This window comes from Lipophrys pholis, assembly GCF_963383615.2.
Source record: "Lipophrys pholis genome assembly, chromosome: 9".
Taxonomy (NCBI): Eukaryota; Metazoa; Chordata; class Actinopteri; order Blenniiformes; family Blenniidae; genus Lipophrys; species Lipophrys pholis.
The window spans coordinates 8,259,014-8,285,370 of record NC_137639.1 but is presented as its reverse complement, the minus strand read 5'-3'; the positions used below and the strand labels follow the sequence as shown (position 1 = coordinate 8,285,370).

The window sequence follows — 26,357 nt, the reverse complement described above, 5'->3', positions numbered from 1 at the left end:
AAATCAGCGTTAATAAAAACAGCCGAACTGCGAGGGTGAGTTTGAGTAAACATGTATGCAGAACATCTTCTGCAGCTAAAACAAAGGGCAACATTTGACATCATTAAAAGGTTATTATGGCATCCTTTTATGTGTTTTGGGCCACACGAGATAAGATTAGGCTCCACAAAGCCAACGAACTTTGTTTGACGTCCCTGATGCACAATAAATACTAAAAAAGCCTTGGTGAATACTGCCCACAAAACTTGGATTACATGCAGAAATGTTTGTTGGTGTGCACAGAGTAACATCATGTCAATAACATTTAGTGGGTGACTCTCATGAAGCTTTAATAAGCCCGTCTGAGTCATCCTTCTGTGGAAACAGCCTTTAGTTCATCATATTTATGATACATATAATTGTCTTTTTTTTTTACATTTTATGATCATTTTTAATGATTATTTAACAGATGACATGGTAAATTCTCCAGATTCCTGCAACTGTTTTTCACTAAAATCACAGTGTTGTGTAGAAATGTGAGTATTTATGATCAAAAGTGATATTTATGATGTTCAACAAAATGGAATATCATTTTCCTCAAGAGTGAAATCTGATTTCATTGTCCTGTAATATCTACACATGAAACTGACTTCCATGATGCACCATAATTTTATTTTAAGGTTATTCAGAATCATCAGAATCAACTCAATATGCAACTTTCCTGCTGATTTTCGAATGAACCAGCAGAAATCATATAAGTGTAATTACAAAGCATTTTACACAGATATCGTTCATCTTAAAAATACATGCGCTCCAGTCTAGTTTCCCCTCAGTGTTCTATGTTGCCTCACCTTCAGGTGCGTGGCTCTCTTGAAGGCCTTCCTGCACAGGCTGCACACGTGGCAGCGGTCCTTGCCGTGCGCTTGCCTGCAGTGGCGTCGCAGCGTATTGGCGTTCTGGCACACCTCATGACAGTAGAAACATTGGTTGCGGTTATCAGTCTCAGCCTGAGGGTCCTTCCCACTCTTTTGGCCATTGCCAGACATCTACATCACACACACACACACACACACACACACACACACACACACACACACACACACACACACACACACACACACACACACACACACACACACACACACACACACACACACACACACACACACACACACACACACACACACACACACACACACACACACACACACACACACACACACACACACACAGAAAAAAAAACCAAAATGTGTGAAATCATTTTCAGCAGATCAGATCATCTTGTTGCGATCGAAGGCATTCATTTGGTGAGTCACATGTTTGGCATCTCTCGGGACGAAAACTCACATTATATCCGTTATCTGAGGCTCCGTTTGTGGGCTGGGGGTGATGGCTGACCAGTATGACCTGTTGGCCCGAGGCGCCCGGTGGCCCCGGTAAACTGGAGTCGCTCAGCACTGCGGGAAACGTCTGGCCCTGGAGATCGAAATGTACTCTGCTTCAAAAAACTGGAGGGCTACAAAGTCCTTTAAATGCTGGGGAAAAATCAGCTTCGATAGTTTTAATAGATAATAGTGCAGTTACCTGTGTATTGAGGTTGAGCGTGACCCCGTCCAGCATACCCTGTGTATCAGCGAGGGTCAGTGTGACGCTGCCGTCACTGACCACTCCCCCTGGAGACATCACGAGGGTCTGGGACGCAGCGGTGTGCGATAACGTGGTGCTCGGCGGCAGGCTGGTGACTGAAAGAAGGGAGCGTTCATAAAAAAAATGACCCTGGTTTTTCAAATAGTCAGTGATGTAAACACAATAAGCACAGTCTACGACAGAACAGGAGCATTTCAGTGAATATAGTGTTCTTTTCTACTTTAAAAAAAAAAAAAGGCTAAGAACATGAAAGCTGAATGGAAACCTACAGTTAATGTATTTTCTTTCAGACTCATAATCCAAGTATGAGACTAAGTCAAGACAAGACTTCAAAGGGAAAAGTCCACGGAGTCAAGACCAAAACCAAAGCATCCAAAGACCAAGTCAAGACCAAGACAAATTGGGAAAACCCAAGACCTGTCTCAAGGTCTCCAACCCTCAAGGCCACTGTGAGTCCCACTGTTTCCAGAAAACTATAGGACATAAAAGCCTCCAGCCTCCATGTGTATGGGTCGGCATGGGATTTGTGGGGTTTTCATGCATTTCCACCGACAAGTTTTGTGGATGGTACCGAAACCATACCGTTCCCATTTTTCATAACCCCTCCGTAAGGATACCTAGTATATCGACACGGGTTCCATAAGGAGGAGCTACAACGCTGATTGGTAGTGACGATCGTCACCCTCAACAAGTCCGCCATATTTCTATAGCTCATCGGCCGTATAAATCCTCATGTTGTTGTTAACATAGGCCACTTTGTGCACTGTAAACCTTAGATCCCCGATATGGCCCCAGACTGGCAGGAGAGCGGTTTGAACAGTGAGTAATAAAGAGATGACGGCGTCAGCTTCTTGGGTGGTCCACTACTTTTTTATTTTTTTTATTTTCTAAAGTGCAGTGGAGGATTCAGGAGTGGCTTCTCCAGCAGCAGAACCCTGAATGATGTTAAAAGGTGCCTTAAATATGTTCCACTCAACTGGATGAAACCATTAAAAACTCCACAGGTGATAAAAAGTTAACATTACTTTCTTAAAACTAAGTTAAAATCATCCCAATCCAATACCATAACTAGAAGTTAATGAAAGAAAACCCATTTTAACAAATCTAACATTTTAAAAATCATCTAAAAACCAAACACCTAAATCCAAAACCCTGCGAAAACTATGTGCCACCCCCCCAACTTGCTCCTCCTCTTGGTTCAGCCCAGAACCTTCTTTTGCAGAGTCTGTGCAAGGGGGACTCTTTTGCCTGGACACTGGCCTGAACACAAGAGGTAAGTGAAAACTCTCCTCTCGCACACCACTCAACACTCTCACCCACATCTTAAAATGTTCACAGCACACACATCATCAACTAAAAGAATCAGCCAGTCTTGAATACACATATATTGCACAATGCTGAATTTATCAATTAATTGTTGTGTTGCCTCCGCAGAGGGCCGGATCTATGGACGACAACAGAAGATTCAATAAATAGGTTAAAAACAACAATTGTGTGCAAATTGAATTTATATGTGCAAATAGCGTCATCTAAAAGTGCAATTAGAACCAGAGCTAATGAACTTGCTAATGAAATCAACATGAAGGATTTTCCATGAGTTTATGATAAGATGAAGTTTCAGAAAAAAGCGACAGTCAAGTTCATGTGAGTTATTTGCATGAGAACCGAGCGAAAACCTTTTGAATTCATGGATTCATTGTTTATTCAACATTTACCCATCATACTGGCTTCATCCAGAGCAGTGTGCCGTCGTCACTCCGAGGCAACAGACGAGACTATAACCCAGAGACAAACCATTACCCACACGCTGACACCTTTGGGCAGCATCATGACACCAATTCCAACTAACAAGCATGTCTTAGTTTAGACTGAGGGGGGGGGGACAGGAAGAGCTGGAGCGTGGCTATGAAATGAAAGACCTGTCGGGAAATACATACAGATAACAGCAAAAACCGAGGAAATTGTAAGCATAATGGTTTTACCCTTAAAAAACAATAACCATATGGGAAGTTGAAAGTCTTCTTCTTTATTTTTAGCCATAAATAAGTATCACCAACCCACACCGTCATCTGTGTAACCTTTAGCGATTCTGCAGGAACAAACTGCTTATTTTTTCGAAGTACTGAGTATCAACAACCAGTTATATTTAATGGTATCTGTTCCATCTAAAGAAGGCCAATTTAAAGGCATCGCTAATTTTTGACCTTACTCACTGGAATATTGCCCTGAATCCTCGACAGTTCTATTGCACGTTTTCTCTAATCAATTAATCCAATGCAGTCCTTCCATGCTCATCTTGAATGTTTTCAAAAAAGTGAAGATGCGAACCTGCATTTTGCCAGGAACATTAATCCATGAAAACAAAAAACGCTCTGAGAAGCAGCCCGAATGTAAACCACTCCAGTCCTGAGAGGATAGTAACGAACGGGGAGAGAAAAATCAAACTGGACGTTCGATTAAATTTCCAGGTGACGTGTAAACAGATCGGTAGACCCATCTGTTGGAGAAAAAAAAAAATTTAAAAATCCAAATTGTTTTGGCTTGCCCACTTTACCACCTCGTCACAGAGTCGCCAAGTTTAATTTCTTTGCACTTAAATAAAGAATTGTGTGTCGTTTAGTTTTCAAACTTTAAAGAGAGAATGAAAGAACTGCTAAAGAGACGAAACAAGTGAAATTAAACCATGATGAAGTGATCAAGCGGTGAAAGACTTTCGTCTCACGGTGGGAAGACTCTGGTTTGATTCTGGGCTCATTCTGTGTGCAGTTTGCACCTTCTACCTGTGCATACAGGCAGATCTGATTTGACACATGGCTTTTTCCCCAGAGATACTTGTTGGGTTATTTGGTGACTTTCAAAAAGTGGCTCTGAGCACCGTTGTCATGTAAACAGACACCCAAAAATGCCACAAAAGTTTTTTTCGTTTTCACTAAACGGGGCCTTAGTGTTGCTGAAGTACTGGTGTCAAAGCTTCATCCTACGAGGCTCCAGTCCTGTCTATTTTCAGTGTTTTATGTTTTTCTCCTCTGACACAGACAGACATGATGAATCACCATTAATCATGAAGCGATGCAGAAAGCCCGAGCAGGAATTTGTCCAAGCCCATCCAGCAGAGTTGTGTTCCGGGATTCAAAACATCCGATTTAAGGGTTTCGCCACAAAAATATACGGTCAAATAAAAAGCAAGGGCACCGGGGCTGAAGAGGAACACTTCTAGTTTCGTTTTTTTTTTCTTTTCATCTCCTGAAGAAGTGCCTCATGAAAATAGCCGAGTGGAGCAAAAATTTTGCAAATTGACATTTTTTGCACTTCAGTTTCCCAGCAAGTACTCGGATGACTCCACCGTGAGGGCACAGAACTTCGTGCGCCACTTGATGATACAAAGACTTGCTCCATCTGACACTGTTACTGGCTTAATGAAAGCTCCTTTTGAACCACTGAAAACAGTTTCAAGTTCCTCTCACGTCTGCTGTCATTGATGCTCCGTCTTCTGGTGGAGAGACATGGGGGTGAAGTTATTCACACGGCATCTTACCGTTTCTGTTCGGAGCGCTGTAATAACAACTGCTTGGATTATCTCTGCTCTGTGCTGTCCGGCCGTCACAAAAAAAAAAAACGCTTCGTATCGAGTCGACTAATGAAGAGAGACCCCAGTCCTTCTGTCGGCGTGATCCTCTGTTGTTCAAACCAGTTCAACTCTCACTGCGGCATTCTTGTTTCTTTATTGGGAGCAAAAAGGGGCACATTCGACACAGTGTGCATGCTTGTTCAATCAAAAAAAGTGACAATCCAATCAGCTGAGAGGAAGAGAATCACTGTGGTGTGAACCCAGACAGCTGAGAGCGGGTTGTGAAGGTCACGGAAACTCTACTTATAGAATCCCACCTGGAATACACCGCTGTTAAACTAATCAGACTACCAGAAGATTTTTTTACCTGGGATACTTTTGGACGCCCTGGTTCCTTGTAAAACCTAATGTTCCGGAAAGAGACAGAGACCTTGACTGTTATCTGCCTTTTGTCGGAGCAGAAACAATACAGATGCACTAAGAAAATCTCACCATCCGCCCATGCATTGTTATTCAGTCTTTATTCGTCCACAGGGAGTGAAAATGGAAATATGGAGAGCAAAGAAGCCATATCTGTCCCCCGCAACCTCCTACAGTTCCTCTGGAGGAACACAGAGCTGTTTCCAAACCAACCGGATAGTGTAATCCCTCTGGTGGGTCATTTGCTGATCCCGGGTCCTCGCCCCAGATGGAGGTACCTGGGAGACCGGAGGTGAGGATGGGGTGGAAGACTGACCGATGAACAGAGAGCTTCCCCTTTAATGCTCAGCTGGCTCTTCATCACAAACGTGTACTTGAACTCTTCCACCTGGTGTACCTTCTTCACCAATACATGAAGAGGGCGTCCCATCTTTTGGGTGCTGATCCACAAGCCAAGTGCTTCAAACTCAGAGACAAATTATTATAGTGCATCGAATAGGACAGCATCATCTGCATAGAGCAGACGCATAATGTCCTGTCTCCCCCAACTCTACTGTATGACCTCCTGACCTTGTCTCTACCCGGACACCCTGTCCATACAAACCACTAACAGTAGAGAAGACGATGCCGACAGAAGGGCCGATTTCAACGCTCACTTTACACAAGTCCAACTTTCTGCATGTAGAACATACATTGGGAATATCCTGTGTCCATGTCGCTACTATATGTAGTCCCACCCCAAAAGAAAATACGAGCCTCACCTGTCATCCCGGTGCCGGCGGGGCTCTGAGGTAGGAGGTGGTCGTTGGTGATGGTTAGGGTGGCACTGCCGGGCTGACTGGTGAGTGGTGATGCCAGCCGGATGCTGCCGTTCATATCTGCACCGTTGGGATTGTTATGCTGGGGGAGCAGATCTTGACCTGCAAAAGGGTCAAATGTGACTCAGAAAGTGTAAAAAAAACAAAGAAGACATAAACTGTATTTTCCCAATGAAAATAACTTCTGTTTCTAGTTTGACCATGATGCTCATAGGTAGAGATCAGTCAGGCGGTGGTGAAAGCTAACTTACCTCTTTGCTTAGAAAATAACATCAGAATTAAAGCCGCACTGCACGAATAATGTTTTTAATAAGAGCTGCAGAAATCTACATTACTGCATAAGATTTAACATTGGCACTTTTTTTCCTACAAAACTGCTCATTTTCATCATAAGGGTGGTGGAAATTGTATTAAATGTTTAAATTCCCAATTTTCCCAGTAATTATCAGCGTTTACAGCTTATATGCCATCATTTCACCAGTTGGCCAAAAATCAACTTGAAGATAAATCCTTTTGTACATTTTGGGAGCGAGAATCCCCACCAGTGTTTGGCTTTAACTTGAAGGACTGAAGGTTGGTAACCACTGCTCTAACAAACACTTGAAATCACAAAAGTGCACGTATGAGCTCATTATTCATTCATCTAATTTAATTTCTTTGTTTATTTGAACGGGACAGTGCCTATCAATGTACAAGCCATGTTTTCACGAGGTCATTGTAAACATGCCGGATGTAGCACAAGGCTAATTTCCATCCGTAGAGACAATAGACGAGCTAAGGAGGTAGATGCTTGTGGTTGAGCATATTCTTTCACCTAAATTAGAAGCTACTGCTGCTGCGGTTGTAGTTTTTGAATATTTAAAATCACAAGCAAAGGATTGATTAAAAAAAATCTGAAAGCTAGCTACCAACTTAGCCTCAAAGCTATGCTGTCAGGGTGAGATTATAAAAACATGCATCATGTATCAGCTATAGGAGAAGTTTTCTGGACATTCCACTGTATTTAGCTCCAGAAGGTTTAATTAAAATTGGAAATTTAGTTTTTTCCTGTAGTAATTTTGAAAATATAGACACTTTCATCACATATACATATATAAGAAAAGCTTTATAGTTTAAATTTAAAAGTTGTTATGGAACTATCATACCGGTCCAACCCACTCAAGAGGAAACTGGACTGTATGTGAACCCTGAACTAAAATATGTTTAACACTCCTGGTGTATTACAATACAATATGACAATAGCCATGGACCATATACCTGAAAGCCAGTGTGGCTTTCGTTCAAATAGAGGAACTACTGACATGGTTTTCGTATTACGTCAGCTGCAGGAAAAATGTCGAGAACAAAATAAGGGTCTCTTCGCCACCTTTGTCGACCTTACCAAAGCCTTTGATACCGTAAGCAGGTCGGGCTTATGGCTGATCCTGCAGAGGCTTGGCTGCCCTCCAAAGTTTGTTAATATGATTATGCAGTTGCACTTTAACCAGCAAGGTCAGATCAGGCTAAATGGGGAACTTTCCGAGTCATTTCCTATCAAGAATGGAGTTAAGCAAGGTTGTGTCCTTGCTCCAACACTCTTTAGCATATTCTTCAGCAGCATGCTGAAACAGGCCACTGAAGATCTTGAAGACGAAGACAACGTTTATATCAGGTATCGTCTGGACGGAAATTTATTCAACCTCAGACGCCTACAGTCCCAAACCAAAACCTTCAATCAGTTAATTCTGGATCTGCTGTTCGCTGATGATGCCGCTCTCGTCGCCCACTCTGAGAGAGCTTTGCAGCATATTACATCATGTTTTGCTGAGGCTGCCCAGCTTTTCGGGCTGGAGGTGAGTCTTAAAAAGACAGAAGTTCTGCATCAACCCGCCCCCCAGGACACGTATATCGCCCCCCACATCACCATCGGCAACACTGAACTAAAAACAGTACAACAATTTAAATATCTTGGCTGCATCATCTCCATTGATGCTCGCATTGATAAGGAGGTTGACAACAGGCTTGCGAAAGCAAATAGCTCATTCGGCAGACTGTACAAACGAGTTTGGAAAAACAAACACCTCAAATCCAACACTAAGATCAGTGTGTACAAAGCAGTTGTTCTTACCACCCTTCTCCACGGTTCAGAAGCCTGGGTTCCATACCGCAGCCACATCAGTCTCCTTGAACGTTTCCATCAGCGATGCCTGCGCACCATTCTAAACATCCACTGGAAGGACTACGTAACCAACACCAAGGTCCTGGAACGTGCAGGAGTAAGCAGCATCGAAGCCATGCTTCTAAAATCACAGCTTCGCTGGGCCGGACATATAGCTAGAATGGAAGATCATCGTCTACCAAAGATCATCATGTTCGGCGAGCTTTCGAGTGGTCACCGGGACAGGGGTGCTCCAAAGAAACGATATAAGGACTGTTTCAAAAAGTCTCTCAACATCTGTGGTTTAAACCCAAGCGAGTGGAAAACACAAGCAGAGGATCGAATTGGATGGCGTCACACCATCAACGTAGCCGCCTCAACCTTTGAGAGTGAACGTAGGAGCAACTTAGCTGTAAAGAGACAACAACGGAAAGACCGGATAGCACAGCCATCAGACCCAGATGACCAATCCTTTATCTGTCGACACTGCAGCCGAGCCTGCCGTGCTCGCATTGGACTTATGAGCCACGAGAGGTCTTGTGGGAGAAAACGGGGTGGACCTCCTTCATGAATCTTCGTTCGCGAAGCCAAAGCCATGACATTACAATATGACTTGTATGTGCTCGTTATGAGACAATCATTTTTAAACAAAGAATGAAAGAAAAGACTTCAACTTATTGTCCGATAGACCGCTGTATCAATAAACAGCGAGACGTATTAATGTGAAAGAGAACAATAAATAAATCACACCAGAGAAAAAGACAATGACTAATCCTTTAACACTGGGAGACGATTCATTCTCATTTACTGTGCTCGGTGAATCGACTCCAGCTTTCCTCCATCGAATAGAAGCAACACTCCTGCTGATGTATGAGCGACTGAGAAAGACTCCGAAAAAATTGAAAAATCGGTGCAATGCACAGAAACAACTTCAGCTGATAGATAAAGATTTGCGAAGCAGCTTGAAAATAGAGGAGAAAAGGAAGATGAGTGAGTTACTGTTGACTTTTGTTTTTCTCGCTGCCTGCGCGATCGTCTGAAGAAAATCAATAAAACACGCTGATCCCCGGGGGAGTTATCATCCATGTTTGTTTGCCGTGACAGCATCTTTCTGTACCTGTGAACTCGCCGGGTGTTATTTTTGACAGATCTGTGGTGGAGCGGGCAGGCTGTACCTGATATGGTGAGCGTGATCTCCTGAGGGTTCCCCGCCGCCGTGCTGGATCCGCCAGCTGACGCCTGGGCCTGGACCTGGGCCAGAGCCTGAGTCAAGCTGGAGTTGTTGATGGTCAGTGTGATCTCTTGACCGCTGTTTCCTCCTGGAACCAACCCAGAGCCGCCCATCACGTGGCTTAAGTCTTGAGAACCTGCAAAAACCCAGAGTGACGTGGAATCGCAGCCTGTGATGAGGCGTGCTAAATTTTTCTACTGGTCTTTCTTTGCTGTGATTGTTCCACTATAATCATTAACAGAAGCGTTAAACTCTTCATTTCCCCTTTTATTCCTAACAATTTAATGCATCTTTCTGGCACCATTCCATTACAATAGTAGGATATAATATAAAAGTTAACATGGAAACTACTTTGTTGCTCGATATCAAGATGCTACAATGTCCAGTTCAACTCAGAGGTCAACAAGTTTATCGATTCAAATGTTCTCAGCTTTTGAAAAGATCATAAGGAGAGAAATGACCATATTAATCTGAATTTAAGAGAAGGATCTTTCTTCTTTTACTTTGAGTTTAAAAAAATAGATTCCTGCTCTGCTTTGTCTTGTCTTTTCGATCACAATGCACATAATCCAATAACGGTAGATTTTTTTTTCAGAATATCCAGATAACGGTAACGTGTGCTGGAATGTTGCAGTGGAGAGTGAGCCTGAAAACCTAAACTTGTTGCTTTTTGACTAAATCTTGCAGTTTAAAGTGGGATTGATGTCACGTTCACTATTAACTATTAATCAGGAAACACACTGATATTCACAGCTATGCTGACGACACACACATTTCCATGTCTCCTGAAGAAATGCCGCCAATGGGTGACCTTTTAAATTTGATATTAAATCATGGATGGCAGAAAAACCTCCTACAGCTCAATGAGGACAAGTTTCAGTGATCAGTCCAAAGGCCAAAAGAGAGAAACATTTGTTAAATTTACAGGCACTGACTTTAAAAATGTCAGATCAAGTAAAGAACCTGGGCGTCATTCTCTACTCTCAGCTTAGTTTTATTCCACACGTAAACCATGTGGTTAAAATAAGTTTATTATCATCTTAGGAATATATCCAGCGGCCGCCTGTTTCCCTCTCGAGGCAACACAGAGACACTGATGCATGCCTTTGTCTCAAGCCGGATTGATTACTGTAAAGCCCTGCTTTCTGGTCTTCCCAATAAAAACATCTCTCACCTTCAGCTCCTCCAGATCTCAGTTGCTCGTGTGGACCAGAAAGCAGGAGCACATTACTGCGGATTTAAAGGCATTGCATTGGCTCCCACTGGCTTTTAGGACCCATTTTAAAGTTATTTCAATGGTCTTGGTTATGGGAAGGTGGTGGGCGGACGGGTGGGTATCCCTTTGTTTTAATGTTGTTTATGCCCTGTGAAGCACTTTGTGCTGCATTTTCTTGTCGCAAATAGATTGATCTCGATGGATAATGTTACGCCGATTGTGTTGCAGTCTTGCAGTCATAATCCAAACTTCAAAGATGAAAAAGGCTTTCGCCAGTGCATGCTTGTGTTGTGAGGCTCACGTCTCGATGAAAACTCTCTGAGTACCTGCAGCAACCTGCTCGGAGAGTCCAGCCATCGTGACCTGAGCCGGCGTGATGGTGGAGGGCTGCAGGGCCAGGCTGGTCAGTGGGTGGATGACCACGTTGGCGGACACCGAGGGGTCTGTGGTGGACAAGAGCTGGCTGCCGGCGTGGGGGACCAGGCCGGTGTCGACGCTGAGGGGCTGCGAGAGGAGCCCGCCCTGCTGTAAGGTCTGCTGCAGGAGGGCGTGGTCGATCTGGAGGAGAAAGATGGAAGAATGACCAACAGAAGCTAAAGGAGGACGGAGAGAACGACACCATCAATGTATTTCTTCAACAGCTTGACTGAACAAAACTATCCCGGCACAGAACCTGATTAATAGGATTGAAGAGTAGAATAGTTTTAAATGGAAAAGACTATGAAAAGTTACCAGGGGATTAGATTCATTTGAAGTTGATGAAAGCGTCCTTTCACCATCCACTTAATGATTCCATTTCAAGGAAAGTGGCCACGAGGGTGGAAACAGTAAAAATTGATGAACACAATTTGTATTCCTCAGATCATCCGGTTCCATAATTTGTTTAGTGTTTCATATCTGGTGAAGAATGTGAAAAAGACTGCAGGGTGAAAATCGAACGGAGGTTTGTCGGGACGACTCGGGGGTCAAAGGGACGGTGGGGGACTGACCTCAGGTAAGCTTTTTGTATTTATATTGCTAAATCGAGGATCCATCGATACACTGCTGGTAACACAACCAGTTGTGTTATGTCATACGCCAAAGAAATATCTGGCAGGGATTCAAATGACTTCTGCTTAAATAAAAAGACGTGGAGAGGTGAAATGGTGTGGTACTAGGGGATAATACACTGATCGTTGATTGACTTTCAACGAATATAAATCCAAAATGTACATATTAGTACAGAACCGCTTAGAAATATATCCCTCCCTCTCACTTAACCGTTCCACTTACTCCATGGAAAAGACTTCAGGGGGTTAATAGAACATGTGGAATTTGATTCGTTGATGCTACATTTCACTGTTTCAATCATTAACCATGAAAGAACATCTCCAGTACATGTGGGCAGTGTCTCTTTGGCCGGTGACTGGCAACATCGCCACTGTTCATTCTCTCACTTACAAAAGCTGGAATCGTGAAGGGATCAAGCCGTGGCAGACGTGGCTGTGTTTGTCACCTGGAGCGTGATGTTGTTGATGTTGCTGGCGTCGATGCCGGAGATCTGGACGTTGGGGCACACCAGGTTGGCCGGCGTCAGCTGCAAATGGATGCCGTCCAGCGTGGTCAGGCCATCGGGGAGAGACACGGTCAGGTCTCCTGCGGCTGCGGCGAGCGAATAAAGACACCCGACGGGAAACGATGGGAAATTACTTTTTAGACGACACCCAGCCGTGCACGTTAATACACAATATACTCGCAGCAGTTTTACTATCTGGAAATGTGCCGTGCAAAGTTTAAAACGGCAGCAGCCCGTGCAGAGTGTAGGCCGGGAACGGAAGCACCGAGCTTCAAACGGCTTGGAGGAGGATGCATTTCTATCACATCTCCAGATGTGAAGCCGTGGCTTCCAACGCATTATATGCAGTGGTTGAACTTCTGAGCTGCCAAACACAAGCTAATTGATCAAGAGGATCTCTCCAGTCAGGCTACTGAATATCATGAATAAATTACACCAGAAGGCTGCAAGACAAAAAGGGCTATTTAGTATTCAGTGTCTGTTCCCGGAAGAAGAAGGGACAGGAAGGAGTGGAGATGGAGTAGAATATAACAATGCACATCTGGAATGGTAAGCTCGAATGACAGGGAAAATCCTTTCAGCCTCTCAACGATTAAACTACAGAAGCATTTCACAAGACTTCTGTCAGCGTCTTAAAACTTAACTGTTTTGTTTTAGAGCTGCTGAGTCACACCCTGAATTGGCATTTCACACAACGCACCGGAGCCGGTCCAACACTTGCTCAGTTAGTTTTGTTATTCTGGCCAATTTCTGGCTGTGAAATGCAAAGAGCAACTCCTGAATCCAAACTTTTGGGAAGAAAAACTGGTATGAAAGTAACACACCAGCCAGGAAATGGTTAAATGTAAATATGACTTCTTGAAAAGCCTCATCGAGTGTCAACGTCTCAATGCTGGGCTGAATAGAAACCACAGGGGCGGCCCTTTGATGTCTGGGAGCTTTATCTCCTTTCAAACAGCGTAAGTGAACGTGTGCAGGTGCTTTGATAAGAGTTTTGATTGGACATAATTGGAAAAGATCACAAAGTGTTATGAGACTGGAGGAAAAGAGGCAATCCTAAGGGTTTTGTTGCAGTAAATCTTTCACGCGGATTACCAGCAGATATAAACCCAGAGCACATGAGAGCAGGCATCGCCTACCGGACATGGATGCCGGGAGGATGGCCTGTCCGACGAGTCCCTGCTGCAAGAGACTCTGGTCGAACTGTCCCGTCAGGACCTGGTTGGCGGGGAGGTAGATGCTGGGGTCGGAGGTGGACGTCTGCAGCAGACCAACGGGCTGCAGAGCCTCCGAAGCGGCCGGCTGCTGGCCCTGGCCCGAGCCCACAGCCTGCCCCGTGTCCGGGTCGTGACCTTGCCTGGCCCCGCCCGCCGAGGAGGACAAGCGCTTGGATTTGCGGACGTCGCTGTGCGGGCGAAAGTGGCACTGGATGTGGGTTTTGCGGTGGCCCGAGGTCCTGAAGCGCAGCTCACAGAAGGGACACTTGAAGGGTTTGGAGCCCGTGTGCAGGCGCATGTGCACCTTCAGGCTGCCCTTTGTGGAGAAAGACGTGTTGCACATGTGGCAACTGAACAGCTTCTGACCTATGGGGACAGACGTTTAGCAGTGGTCAGTGTTATTTCTCCTTCACATCTCCAGACTAAATCATAAACTTACTTTTACACTCTGATTGAATGATTTTGCCGCTTCACAGGAGCAGTCAGCTTCACACACACACGTTTACACACTAATGTGACGGCTGTCGGTGGTGTGCAAAGGTCTCGCACACCACTGGGAGCTGCTTGGGGTGCAGCGTCAGGGCCAAAGACACTTTGAACAGAACCGGGGTGAAACGAGGAATCCAACTGACAAATTTGCAATTGACAGATGACCCACTCCTTTCTATTTCTTTATACCCCAGAAGTACAACTAGAGTTCGCCCACTCTTCATTACGCTCAAAGTTTTGAGTGGCTCCAAACTCTGCAGTCAGTTCAGGTTGGAAAGTGGCACTTTTATAAATGACTTCCTTCTTTCGTAACTCTATTATAAGCCCCCGTTTACACAGAAACCCACGCAAGGGATCAAGCTGTTGACCTGCGCTTGGTGAAGCAGACATTTCTTGTTGTGCACGGCTCACCTGTGTGTGTCTTCACGTGGCAGTCCAGGGTTGACTTCACCGTGAAACTCTTCCCACATTCGTCACACTTGTACGGCCTTTCTCCCGTGTGGATCCTGATGTGCCTGAACATTGAATGAGATTGAAGAACACATATGAAGGAGAATAGACGAGTAGGAGATTCCATGTGCACTCTTGCACTCCTGCAGCTTTTGAACATCTTCACTCTGGCAAACGCATTGTGTGTGTGTGTTTTTTTGTTTTTGTTTTTTGTTTTAAATTTATTGTATGTTTTGTAAGTGCATATCTCCACAACAGAGAATTGACCATTGATGCAGACCATTTATAAACATCCTGACAGCAGACACACAGTTGGTCACACTGCACTGATGCTCAGGCCTGAGATCAACGTCTCCTTTTTATGTATCTGCATTCATTAGTTCTTGATAAGGAACAAATGCAGACATAACGACGTCATTAACCTAGAATAAATGGTCTAATACATGACCACCACATGAGCAAAGTTAGTGTTGCCAGTATTCACTGAATATAACACTGAAACACTCTTTCATTTCTTGATTTTGCGTTCTGATTCCAGTTATTAAAATGTTCAAAAAATAAAAAATAAAACATTGGAGGGTTTCTGACTGGTTTATGAAATAAGCTGCCAACTCAGATTCCAAAATGAACATTTAGGACTTAAAATGTCCAATAATCTCAATCAGCTTTTAGGGAAATTAAAACAAGACAAAACAAAAAAGATAACTTTCTCTGAGTACAGGATGTTTTCACACTCTTGTCAAAGCTCCTCAGGTTTTACCTCAGGCCAATGAGAAATGAGACCTTGTGCAATCTTCACTGCCGTTGGCTACGTTATTCTATTTTGATCTTTAATTGAAAAGTCTACATGGGAGGGATTGGACCAGGCACCACAAACCCGCCAACATTGCAAATACTTCCTGTAAGCTCGATTAGTTTCCTGGTGAAACTGCATCATTTAATTCAAATGTTTTAGTACACAAGCGGTTTTCGCTGGGAAATTTAAGGTAAATCTTGGGATGTGATGAAGTGCATCCAGAGTGTCTCTGCTCAGGACTTTCACATGTGGATATCTGGCATCTATTTATATTCCTGAATCAATGAGAAACCTCGATAAGTTGTTTGGATTCTTTTTTTCTGTACATATTAGTGGTTCTCACCTTCAGATCAACACCCCTTTTAAAACTCCATGACCTCGGTGGTCTTTTAGATCCGACTCACGTCTTTCATTACCAATGGATTATTGTAGAATATTCATTAGCGAGAAGATTTCCCGGCTGGACTCCCATCACTGGAACCCTTCTTCTCCCAGAACACATCCCTGGCGTTTACCTGACGAGGTCGCTGGGCTTCTTGAAGCTCTTGGGACAGAAATTGCAGCAGTTGGCGAACTTGGGCTCCGTCTCCAGCTCCACAGCTTTGTCTTTGATCTCGCTGATCCGATCCCTCTCGGCCGCCGACTGCGCCAGGATTCGCTCCGACACCGAGGCCTCCTCGCCGGGGTCTTTGGCCAGCTCGGCCGCCTGCTCCTCGGTGAAGGTGATGATTTCCAGGCCCCGCCTCTTCAAGGATTTCGCTTCGCCTTCCTCGTCGTCTTCGTCTTCCTCCACGTCCTGACTTGCCAGACCGATAACTGGAAGCAGTCATGTTATGTAGTATTTGGCTGAATGATAAAAACTTCCTGTATTCAGTTCAGTATTAAAGTAAAAGGTGATGAGCAGGACTCAATGAGGAATCCAATGCAATCTTGTTAGTTTTTGCTGAACTGTATAAAGACAATAAAGATGTCGTAGGTTTAGAATAACTGGAGAATTGTTCAATCCGATTTGACTCCACATTAGAAACACATGTGAACATCAGAGGCCAAACAAATTAAACATTTATAGTTAAACAGAGATGATCAAAGCCTCCAAAAAAATACCCGACACAGACTGTATGATTTGTGAGTAAAACCAATCATCAACATATATGACTGATTGAAAACCATTAAATCTGCCAAAATTAAGTTAAAAAGAAACGACTCTTTGCATCACAAAATTACATGATAAATCCGAGCCGAGGTTTTCTTACTGTGGTGATCCATGGCGTGCTCCTTCTTCATGTGCCTTTTACACAGCAGGCTGGTCCTGAAGCTCTCGTCGCACATGGAGCACTTGAAGGACTTGATGTGGATGATCATGTGTCGGTTCAGGCTGCCGTTGGTGGTGAACGAGGCGTCGCAGACGTGACACTTAAAGGGTTTCACTCCTGAGAGGAAAAGGTTTGAAGGGTTTCAATGACTCGGGGAGTCAGGTTCGAGCTGCCGCTGCAAGGACAGGCCGGCCTCACCTGTGTGAGTGTTGAGGTGGGACTTCAGCACGCCGGCCGACACGAACGCCCGGCCGCACAGTTGACATCTGAACGGCTTCTCCCCAGTGTGGGAGCGCACGTGCTGCTTCAGGTGACTCGACTTTTTGAAGCCTTTGTTGCACCACGGGCACCTGAAAAGTGAGAACAATCTAATTTAGAACGAATACTTGCTTTTTAATATCAATGAGTTCATTCTTAAAGCCAAAATCTTCAGTCGTTGTTGTGCTTCTTTATTTAGTGACCCAATGCACCCCCTTGTGGACCAAAGCTGTACTGCAACACTAAAATGAGCCGGGATAAGTTGGATAACTTGCTAAACAAGCAGCACACCACAGAATTGTCTTTGAAAAGACATCAAGACTGTTGTTTTATCAGCCGGCTCATTATTTGGGATGAAATAGATTTGCATTAAACTAAAATATTACTTATCACAGCTTCTACAGGACAGGAAGATTCCCTCAGGCTGAATGTGGGAAAGGAGTTTAATGCCCACAAAAGCCTGTACAAGACCTACAAAATCTATACAAATTCAAACAGCACCTAAGAGAATAGGTGAATAAAAATCACATGTACATTCATTATGGGGTATTATAACAATTTTCATCATGAAATCAACTTTACAACTTTATGAATCACAACACATTGTGTTTTCTCATAAATGAAAAACTAAAACCTTTTGATCTGCACTTTTGGTGACAATAATTTTTTTAACCATCTAAATTCGTCAGAGAAATATGCTTTAATTGTACATCCATATTTTATATCGGTACACTGGATTGAATACTTGCTATTGAGGTTTGAAAATAACGTAAGTAAGTGGTTTCTAGGAAAAGTACTTTATACTTTTCACTTTCATACTGTAGTGATCCAGGAAAGTGTCAAACAACAGGCCCCTTTCATTAAAATCGACTTTATGTTGCAACTGTAGCAATTTTTTAGTAGTAATTGTTTGGTTTTGTGAAAAAATAGATATTTTGATCGCTTATACTCTGTGCCACAACAAACTCCATTAACCTCAAAACAACTTTTCTACTCTATGTATTTACAAAAATGCCACCAAACCTAATTCTGACAAACTGTTTTTAAACTGAATTATTTACAATGTCCTTCGAATTTCATTATGTCGCAGTTTTTCTCAACTTATTGTTTGTCGGATTACAAACTAGCTATATTCTAATATCAGATCTATGTGTCAGTGTCACCCGAGTGAACCTTTTGTGAACTTTTAAGGTTGTTTTCCCCTCCATGTTTTCCATCCCTGCTATAAATATCTATAATTATTAAGTTACTGTCAGGAATGGAAACACAGGCTGAGAATGAGCACCCGTGTGGAAAATATTAAACTGAAAATGATGCGCTGGTTGAATAGCTTCATTTCTTTATTTATTTTTTTTAAATCTAATAAACGGACTCTATATGGCGTCTGCTTTTTTTTTTTGGAGCAAAAGGTTTGAAAGGAATGGAGCCACATTCATTAAAGCCGCTTTGAGCCCAGCCAAGGTTTTTCTCCATCTTATTAAACTTTGTTGAGCTCAGAAAGCAGATTTGTTTGGCTCCCATACAAACCACAGACACAATGCATACACATTGCAGGGCGGGGAAGTTAACGAGCCGGCACACTCTACAACAGGAAAACTCATCTGGCTCTTCTCGCAGAGGTTTTAGGTTTTAGATAGCAGCCAGAGTGGGATTTGTCATAACAATCCAGAGAGACACCATTTCACGTATGAAGTGTGTCCATATCAGATGAACACAATCTTTTAAACCCAGTGATTGAAAGACATTTTGTCTCCTCAGACTGCAATCAACAATAAACGATGGATTGAAAAGACTGAATTCACCTTATCAGTTCCTTCAAGTCTGCAAAAGTGCTTCAGTTCTCTAGTTTAATGATGCAAAAAGTGCCTGAATGACAAGTGTCTATGTCTGTTTGTGGTTTTTTTATTTTTTTTTTGGAAACCAGGTTGAAGGAAAATGGTTAAACCTCAGACATTAGAGCCAATTCAGCACCGTCCCTGCACATACTGAGAGAAATCAGCAGCAGAGTCTTCTTAGAGGGAGTCAGACTAAGTACTTGAACGGAGTGAAAAGCTGTGACATCACACGAGGATCCGTTTTTTGTGTGATTTTGGCAGAAATGGTGTGCCAAAGGGAGCAAAACAAACCGAAGTCATAGCACACTATTCCAGATTTTTTTTGCACGTTTTGAAGGGGGGTTTTTGTGTGTATGTGGGCTCATTTTCATCAAAATCCCATCCACTTTGACTGGCAATTTATTTTTTATTTTGTTAGGTTTCTTTTTCAAATTTTGCCAAAAACAGTTTGTCGAACTGTTAACAAAAGTCAGAGCACACTATTCCCAAAACTTCTGCATGTTTTTGATGTGCTTTTTTCACCAATTGTCACCAAAATCTCATCTGCTTTGACTGGCCAATTGTTCTTCTTTTTCTTTTAAAGAGACAGGCACACAGAATAACAGCAACGTTTGCCTCCAGAGTGTCATGACTCTCAGTCCATATTCTCCTGGGATTTGGTGGTTTTACAGTTGAGAGTGACCGTGCTAGCGATCCAACTCCGTCGTGTGTTTATACGGCAGCAGAGCCACTGCTCAACTACTTCGTTGTCAGGGTCTCAGCCATTTCCATGGAAACAGACATAGTTTTCAAAACGGTGCAAACGTGAAACTGTTCGGAAACGAAAAAATGCAAAATTGATGCGTCTGCTCTTGAACGTCTTAAAAGTCCTGAGCTTTAACTTGTCGAAGTTAGATTTTCACATGTCAAATAAAACCATGAGACACTTTCTAAAGTGAAAGTTCCAGCTTCTGTATGTCGGTTAAAGTCTTTGCCAGCAATCGGGTTTCACTCCACGGGTCTGCAGACTCTCTCATAGAGTTGTGGCTGCTAGAGGTCAATGAGTTTATAAATAAATGGGACTGAAGGAGTACATGCACCCATATATAATGACTTCAGGTTGAGTTTGAAGTGTTTTTCTTTTATCCATCTAATCCTCTGGTCACCTGTTAACTGTTTTTACCCTGAAACATTTTGCTTCTCATCTCTTCAACTCATAAACTCCATTGAAAAGGAATTTTGAAGTTACTGTTTTCAAGCTGCATTCTTGACATTGCAAATGTGGGTTGTATAATTTTCTGGCAAAGCATTATTAATTCCGATGAGGAGGGAGCTGGTTTTATCTCCACTAACAATGACGATAATTCAGCAGAAGGTGAAATGCACTGATTCTCTCCTTCTAAAACTGGGGGGGGTGTGGGGGGTGTCAAACATAACATCTGCTTTTTTAAATGATTCTCGAGACGAAAAGGCTTCGACGGAGCCAGTATGTGTGTCCCTTCTGGAGCTCTTCATACAGGAAGCTCCATGTATAAATGCGTGTGAAGCGAACCTGTAGGCTCTCTTGGTGTTGTCCTCGCTGTCCTCCTGGTAGTCCTGCGTTTCCACGGTCAGCTGGAGCTCGTTCTGACCGCTCTGCTGAAGGAGCCCGTTCGCCTGGTTCAGCAAAGAGGAAACGTGGACATGGACAATGAGTGCGGTGATTTTTTAAAAATCGGATTCACTTAAATCTTACTCTAAATCGGGCATGAACGACATACATAAAGTTACAACAGAAATGTCTGAACAATTCATGAAAAATATGACCTTATGCTGAATTTGATGGCAGTAAAAAAAAGCTGGAGCCCGAGGGCAACAAGAGGCTGAAAAAGTAACTGGAACAAATCAAAAAGGACTGGAGGGAAAATCAACAGTTCTGTGCTGTTCATCCCACAAATGCAAGTTCTCTGCCATCAGCAATTCAAAGTTAACAAAGAAGCTTTCCAACAGCAGTGCACTGATTATTGTCTCCATCCACGTAAGTGTCTATTCTTTTCTGACGTTTCAAATCATCACGGAAAAACCGAGAGGCTCGAATTCTGAGAACAAATCACAGTCCGTGCCGATGACAGTTTAATTGAATGGATGCTTTGTCGTGTTTGACATGTCTCACCCAGCGGTCTGCTACCTTGATTTTACATCAAATAAGGTTTGTCGGGAACCACTAAATATCAATTATCTGAAACGAGGAAAAAAAAATAATTCTTCACATACTAAAAACTAAACTTGCATTTGTGATGTTTCATAGTTAAAATTTGTATATTTTATTTTGAATTTTTTTTGCCTTTGTATCCAGTTTGCCTTTATCTTATCGATTTTTGCCCTTTTAATGATTTTAGCTATTTATAGCCATTGTACATTTCCTAATAGAAAAGTTTTAGCTATTAATTGCGACTTTAAGCTTTTTTTTTTTTTTTTTTGACTGATTTAAGTGATTTTACTATTTTAGCAGTTTTTCCTGTATTATTCCTTTTTTGAGTAGTTTGAGCTATTTGATCAGTTATTAGCGACACTGGCTGTTTTTTTACAAGGAGGTTAGTCCATTTTTGAAAAATAGTGTGGATTGCACGAACATAGAAATGAAAGCAAAACATTTCTTCATATCGAACTTTCTGAAAGCTTCATGCAGCCATTACAGAGGAGCTGAAGGGCAATTGGGAGCCGGGTGTGAGGAGGGTGTGTCAGCCTGAACTCACCACCTCTGCGGTGGGCACGTGGAGCAGGTTGGGCGGGTGGTAGCTGGAGGACAGAGCCTGAGACTCCAGGGTGCTGGAGTCCTGCAGCTGCTGCACGCCGGAGAACTGCGACTGGCTGTAGCTCGATTCAGTGATGGTGAAACCTGCAGGGACCACACAGTGACAACCGACGTTAAACTGTATGAGACGACAATAATGACAAGGATGTTTCAAAAAATTTTACAAAGAAATAAATTACAAAGAAAAAAAACAATATCAAACACGGGCAAGATGGGAATTTAAAATAAAATAAAATAAATAGCACAGCAGATTTCAAATTAGACAGAACAATGAGAGAGAAGCAACAATCTCATTCAATTGACCTTGAAATGTTTTTTTTTGAGTTGTGGGTGAAAATCCACACATCTGGATGTTAGTTGGTGGCAGGAAGATGCTCTATTTCCCATTTTTACATGAAGACGCTTTCTTCATTATAAGTTCTAAGCTATTGTAGTTTGCATGATAACAGAGAGTCTAAATTCTAACTCGACTCTGATATATTGTTCTGGAACACTAAAGATTACAAATAACTTGGCCATTAAATCTAAAATTACATTTAGAAATGCTGTTTAAATGTATGTGAATGCTGCCTCCCTCAATATCACAGAGCTGCACGAATGTCAATACAAGCTCTCTTGAAATTAGTTGCAATCGTAATTTTCTCCCTCGTTTTTCAGAAAGGCGACATATCTGCTCGTTTCTAACGTTGAACACAGTGGGCGTACTCCCACCGCGGCGCTCTTAAGAGGCGCTACGTCTCATTGTGAGTCCCTGAATGGAAGCGGAGCGTAAACACCCGTGAACCCGGTGCTGCAGTAATTTGCCAAATCGGAGTTTGAGTTGAGCCGCTGTGAGCAAGAAGCATTGAGGAGCAAGCGGGAAAACAACGCCAGGTTTCCAAAGCCCCTGCTTGACGTCAGTGTGTATCACTGCAGATCTGTTCAGAGACGGATTAAAAGGAAAAGCTCCTCCAGTTGAGAGGAGACAAACTGAATCCAGGACCCAGATGTTCGACGCGTGTTCAGTACGGCGCCTGCAGCCAGCCGCCGCATGAATCCCTCCGCTCGGCTGCACAAGCAGCAGCCAGTTGGCACGGTGGACGCTCGCCGACTTTGGTTGGAGGCGGGGGGGAAAAGTAGCGAGCATATGTTTGAGGTGCGCTACGCCGTGTTTGTTGTATCAGGTGACAGGGTGACGAGGAGCGAGGCGCTTCTCGCAGATGGTGGATTTGACCAAATGTGTGATTTTCCTGACAGCCACGTAAAGCGGAAACAAAAGTTTACACCATTGTTAATGTTTTATTGATTACTTATAGTGCTCTAATAAAATGTTTACTTTGTTCTAACGGGGTTGCTCGAAGTCAACATTTGTGGTTTGTTAATTATAGCAAAAAAAAAAAAAAAAAAGATGCCACTGGTGAACATGCACAGAGCTGTCTTCAGTGAGGTTTGTAGTCAGTCTGAGGGCCCCAAAGCCTTTCTTTTAGTTTCGGTAAAGCACAATATTTAGGCTCCATGTACAAGATGTTTCAAGTTTAAAAAAGCAGAATTTTTGCATTTTCGTTTCAGAAAAGTTTTGCGTTTACACTGCAACATTTTCAAAACGGCCGAAATACTGAAACCGACGTAGTTTTCCTGTAAGGCCACTAGTGGATACTGTTCAGTTGTGTTCATGATGAAACCACACGCACGTGCAAGAATGGAATAATACGCTATAAACATTAACAACGGTGAGACATCCGTACGGATTTCTACCACGGTGACACTCAACTATAAAACTACCAAGTCCCATGAGAATATGAACTGGAAGTCATGACACTCTGGAAGACGCCATTGTTGTTATTGTCCATCTACTCGAGCATGTACAGGAGAACTATCTACTGCTGCCGTGGTGCACATGCGCAGTAGCAGCGTTTCAGAAGAGCTGCATCTTTCCTGTTTCCATGGGGACAGAGCGTTTTCAAAAAGTCCCATCTTGGCAGCCGTTTTCAAAAAGCTGCGTTTTCAGTGACTCCAAGCTCCGCTGTCATGTAAACGGACGCCCAAAACGCTACACGAGTTTTCTGTTGTTACTTGAAAACATGGTTGTGTAAACGAGACCTTAGAGCCATTATAGAGCAAAATCAAATAGAAGGCATTATTAAGGGAATTCCGGACATATTGCTGTAGGTGCAGACTGTTTCTAAGAACCCAAACCTTTCTGGGGGTCCGATTCCAACTTGGGGCTTTAGTGACATAGTGACACATCAGAATATATTGTATTTGTTTTGTTGTATTGCTGTGGCACATTCGCTCCGTCTGCTTTAGTTCAGCTGGACTAAGATGCTCTATAATCTAGAAAGTAGTGCTTCTTTTGCCAATGCCACATAGGATCTGTAGAAACCCACTGGTGTTGACGATCTTACAATCAAACTTCCGCCGTGCTGCGGTCAGAATTAACGAGTTCAATCAGGATGAATGATGGTTGAAATTGAGAGACAGCAAACGTCGGTTTGTACCTTGCGTCAGAGCTTGCTGGTCGAACGCGGGCTGAGGAAGTGCTGGTGTCTCAAACTGGCCAATGTTCTGCGGCAATGCATGCTGGGTAGTCACATAGGAGTCTGTGGAACACAAAACAAACAGGTTAGGACTGACTGGATCATACTGCACTGTAAATATTTTGGATTCAAAGCGTCGCCAAAACTGTAGATTCTCACACTGTCTGACGTTAACGTCAGCGTGTATCACTGCAGTTCTGTTCAGAGACGGATTAAAAGGAAAAGCTTCTCCAGTGAGAGGAGAGAAACTGAATCCAGGACCCAGATGTTTGACGTTTCCAATCTGGTGAGGTCAGTATCCACATCCAAGAAGGAATGTCTGTTATCCCACAGACATCCCTCCTTGATAGTAAACCTTCACAAGTCTTCTGGATTTCAGGTCTTAAAGGAGTTGGGGCTGTTTCGGCTGACAAAAGGCGACTTGTACAATATTGGGGTGGTGGTCATAATCTCATAGAACTAATCAAAAACACGAACTTGGTTTGGGATAAAAGAAAGTTATGATGATGTTGTAAGGATGTCCAACGTGAACAATTTTACACATGTGGATTAATATTGAAAAAAGACTATTAAAAAGACGTACAAAGAAAAGACAAGGTATTCATGAGAAGTGACAAAATATCAGTCATTGTGTAAAAGGCTGTTAAATTTAGGTGACGGATTCTTGATTTATAACAATATAACACATTTGTGGAGACTACAGAGACCTTCAACTTTCATTTGAAGACCTCCAGGAATAATGAAATTGGGAGGGATGGTCAGACAACCCGGAAACAGATTGGTTTTGACCGCCTGATATCACCGGTCAAGGGATTTGATAACTTGAGTAATGCTCGAAATGTTCACATCGCCTTGATAACCAATCAGAAAATGCATCATATGAACATATTCTTAGGGAACAAATGGCTTTCTCTATGATAAAAGAAAACATCATCAAGAACACACTGAAGAGGTCAGGACTACAGAAACCAATCAGAGAAGTGATTTACTGAGCAAACAGACGGGGGCCTCGGAGGTGTCCACTGCTGGTTCACTTGATTTAGAAAGCTGGAAATTACAGGAGGCAACACACCTGCGGCAACAGCCGAAGAAAGGGGTGTCAAACGTAAGGCCCGTGGGCCAAAACGGGCCTGCAAGCGGCTCCAATCAGATCCAGCCACCAAGCAAATTGTGAAACGTGCATTGTACAACAACTAGAGAAGGTTTTTTTTGGGACATTTCCCTGTATTTTGCATCAGAATTGGCTTCATGTTGAGATTGTAGTCATTTTCATCCTCTGTGCAACAAAAAAGAATGTAAAGTTTAAATTGAAAAGTTATTATGGCACTATTTTTCCAGTCAGGCCCAGTCAAGTTGTGCTGCATGTGACCCTGTGTTTGACACCGCTGGTTCAAAAGATTTCAGACAACCACCACAGCTTCCTGAAGGTAAAATTAGCAAATGTTCAGTGGTACAGTTTTGAAAGGAAACTGATTCCACATCTAGTAACACGGTTTACCTTCTCCTTGCACCAGTGGCTGGTCAGTCAGTGGTGCCTCCAGCGTCACTTGCTGCCCTCCATTCACAACCTCCGTCTGGTCCAGTCCCAGCATGCTCTGCTGCTCCGCCGTGGTAGCAGGGGCTTGCTGGAGGCCGTCTCCCTCGATCTCCACTTGCATATCATGAGCCACGGTGCCTGTTCCTAAGGGGTCCTCTCCTGACTGTGGCTGTAGCTGCTGGGCCAGTTCATACCTGGTGGGGGTAGAGCGCACAGTAAGAACATAGAGTACAATCTGAAACGCACACACACAGAATCAACAGAGACAGTCGGCACGAACCTGTGCGTCTTCATGTGCTTCCTACAGTTGGGCGAAGACTTGAAGGTCTTCTGGCAGTAGGGGCACATGTAGGGCCTCAGGTCGCTGTGAGTGGTCATGTGGCGCCGCAGGCTGCCGCTGGTGGTGAACGTGGTGTCGCATATCAGACACTTGTAGGCTTTCAGGCCGGAGTGGGTCAGGATGTGAGCTTTGAGGACTCCGGAGGAGGCGAAACCTCGACTGCACTGCACACACTTGTAGGGCCTTTCTCCAGTATGAGACCTGCGGTGGGGGGGGTGCAAACAATGTGGGGAAGATTTAAACACAACAACGCATAAAGCAC

At 43.3% G+C, this 26,357-nt stretch overlaps 1 protein-coding gene across 1 annotated transcript in view; it reads right to left on the bottom strand.

Annotated features, from left to right (window-relative positions):
• Positions 1-26,357, bottom strand: part of znf236 (zinc finger protein 236) — a 78,083-nt gene that overhangs the window by 13,877 nt on the left and 37,849 nt on the right. Inside the window, exons 13-29 of the mRNA XM_080472320.1 lie at positions 26,036-26,296; positions 25,717-25,949; positions 24,180-24,281; positions 21,644-21,786; positions 20,461-20,564; positions 17,035-17,186; positions 16,777-16,953; positions 16,039-16,339; positions 14,689-14,792; positions 13,711-14,154; positions 12,512-12,657; positions 11,343-11,574; positions 9,745-9,936; positions 6,376-6,534; positions 1,564-1,721; positions 1,327-1,455; positions 831-1,025 (exon numbers count right to left, since the gene is read on the bottom strand). Of these exons, the coding sequence (XP_080328446.1) occupies positions 831-1,025; positions 1,327-1,455; positions 1,564-1,721; positions 6,376-6,534; positions 9,745-9,936; positions 11,343-11,574; positions 12,512-12,657; positions 13,711-14,154; positions 14,689-14,792; positions 16,039-16,339; positions 16,777-16,953; positions 17,035-17,186; positions 20,461-20,564; positions 21,644-21,786; positions 24,180-24,281; positions 25,717-25,949; positions 26,036-26,296 (3,232 nt within the window). The remainder of the gene's footprint in view (positions 1-830; positions 1,026-1,326; positions 1,456-1,563; positions 1,722-6,375; positions 6,535-9,744; positions 9,937-11,342; positions 11,575-12,511; positions 12,658-13,710; positions 14,155-14,688; positions 14,793-16,038; positions 16,340-16,776; positions 16,954-17,034; positions 17,187-20,460; positions 20,565-21,643; positions 21,787-24,179; positions 24,282-25,716; positions 25,950-26,035; positions 26,297-26,357) is intronic.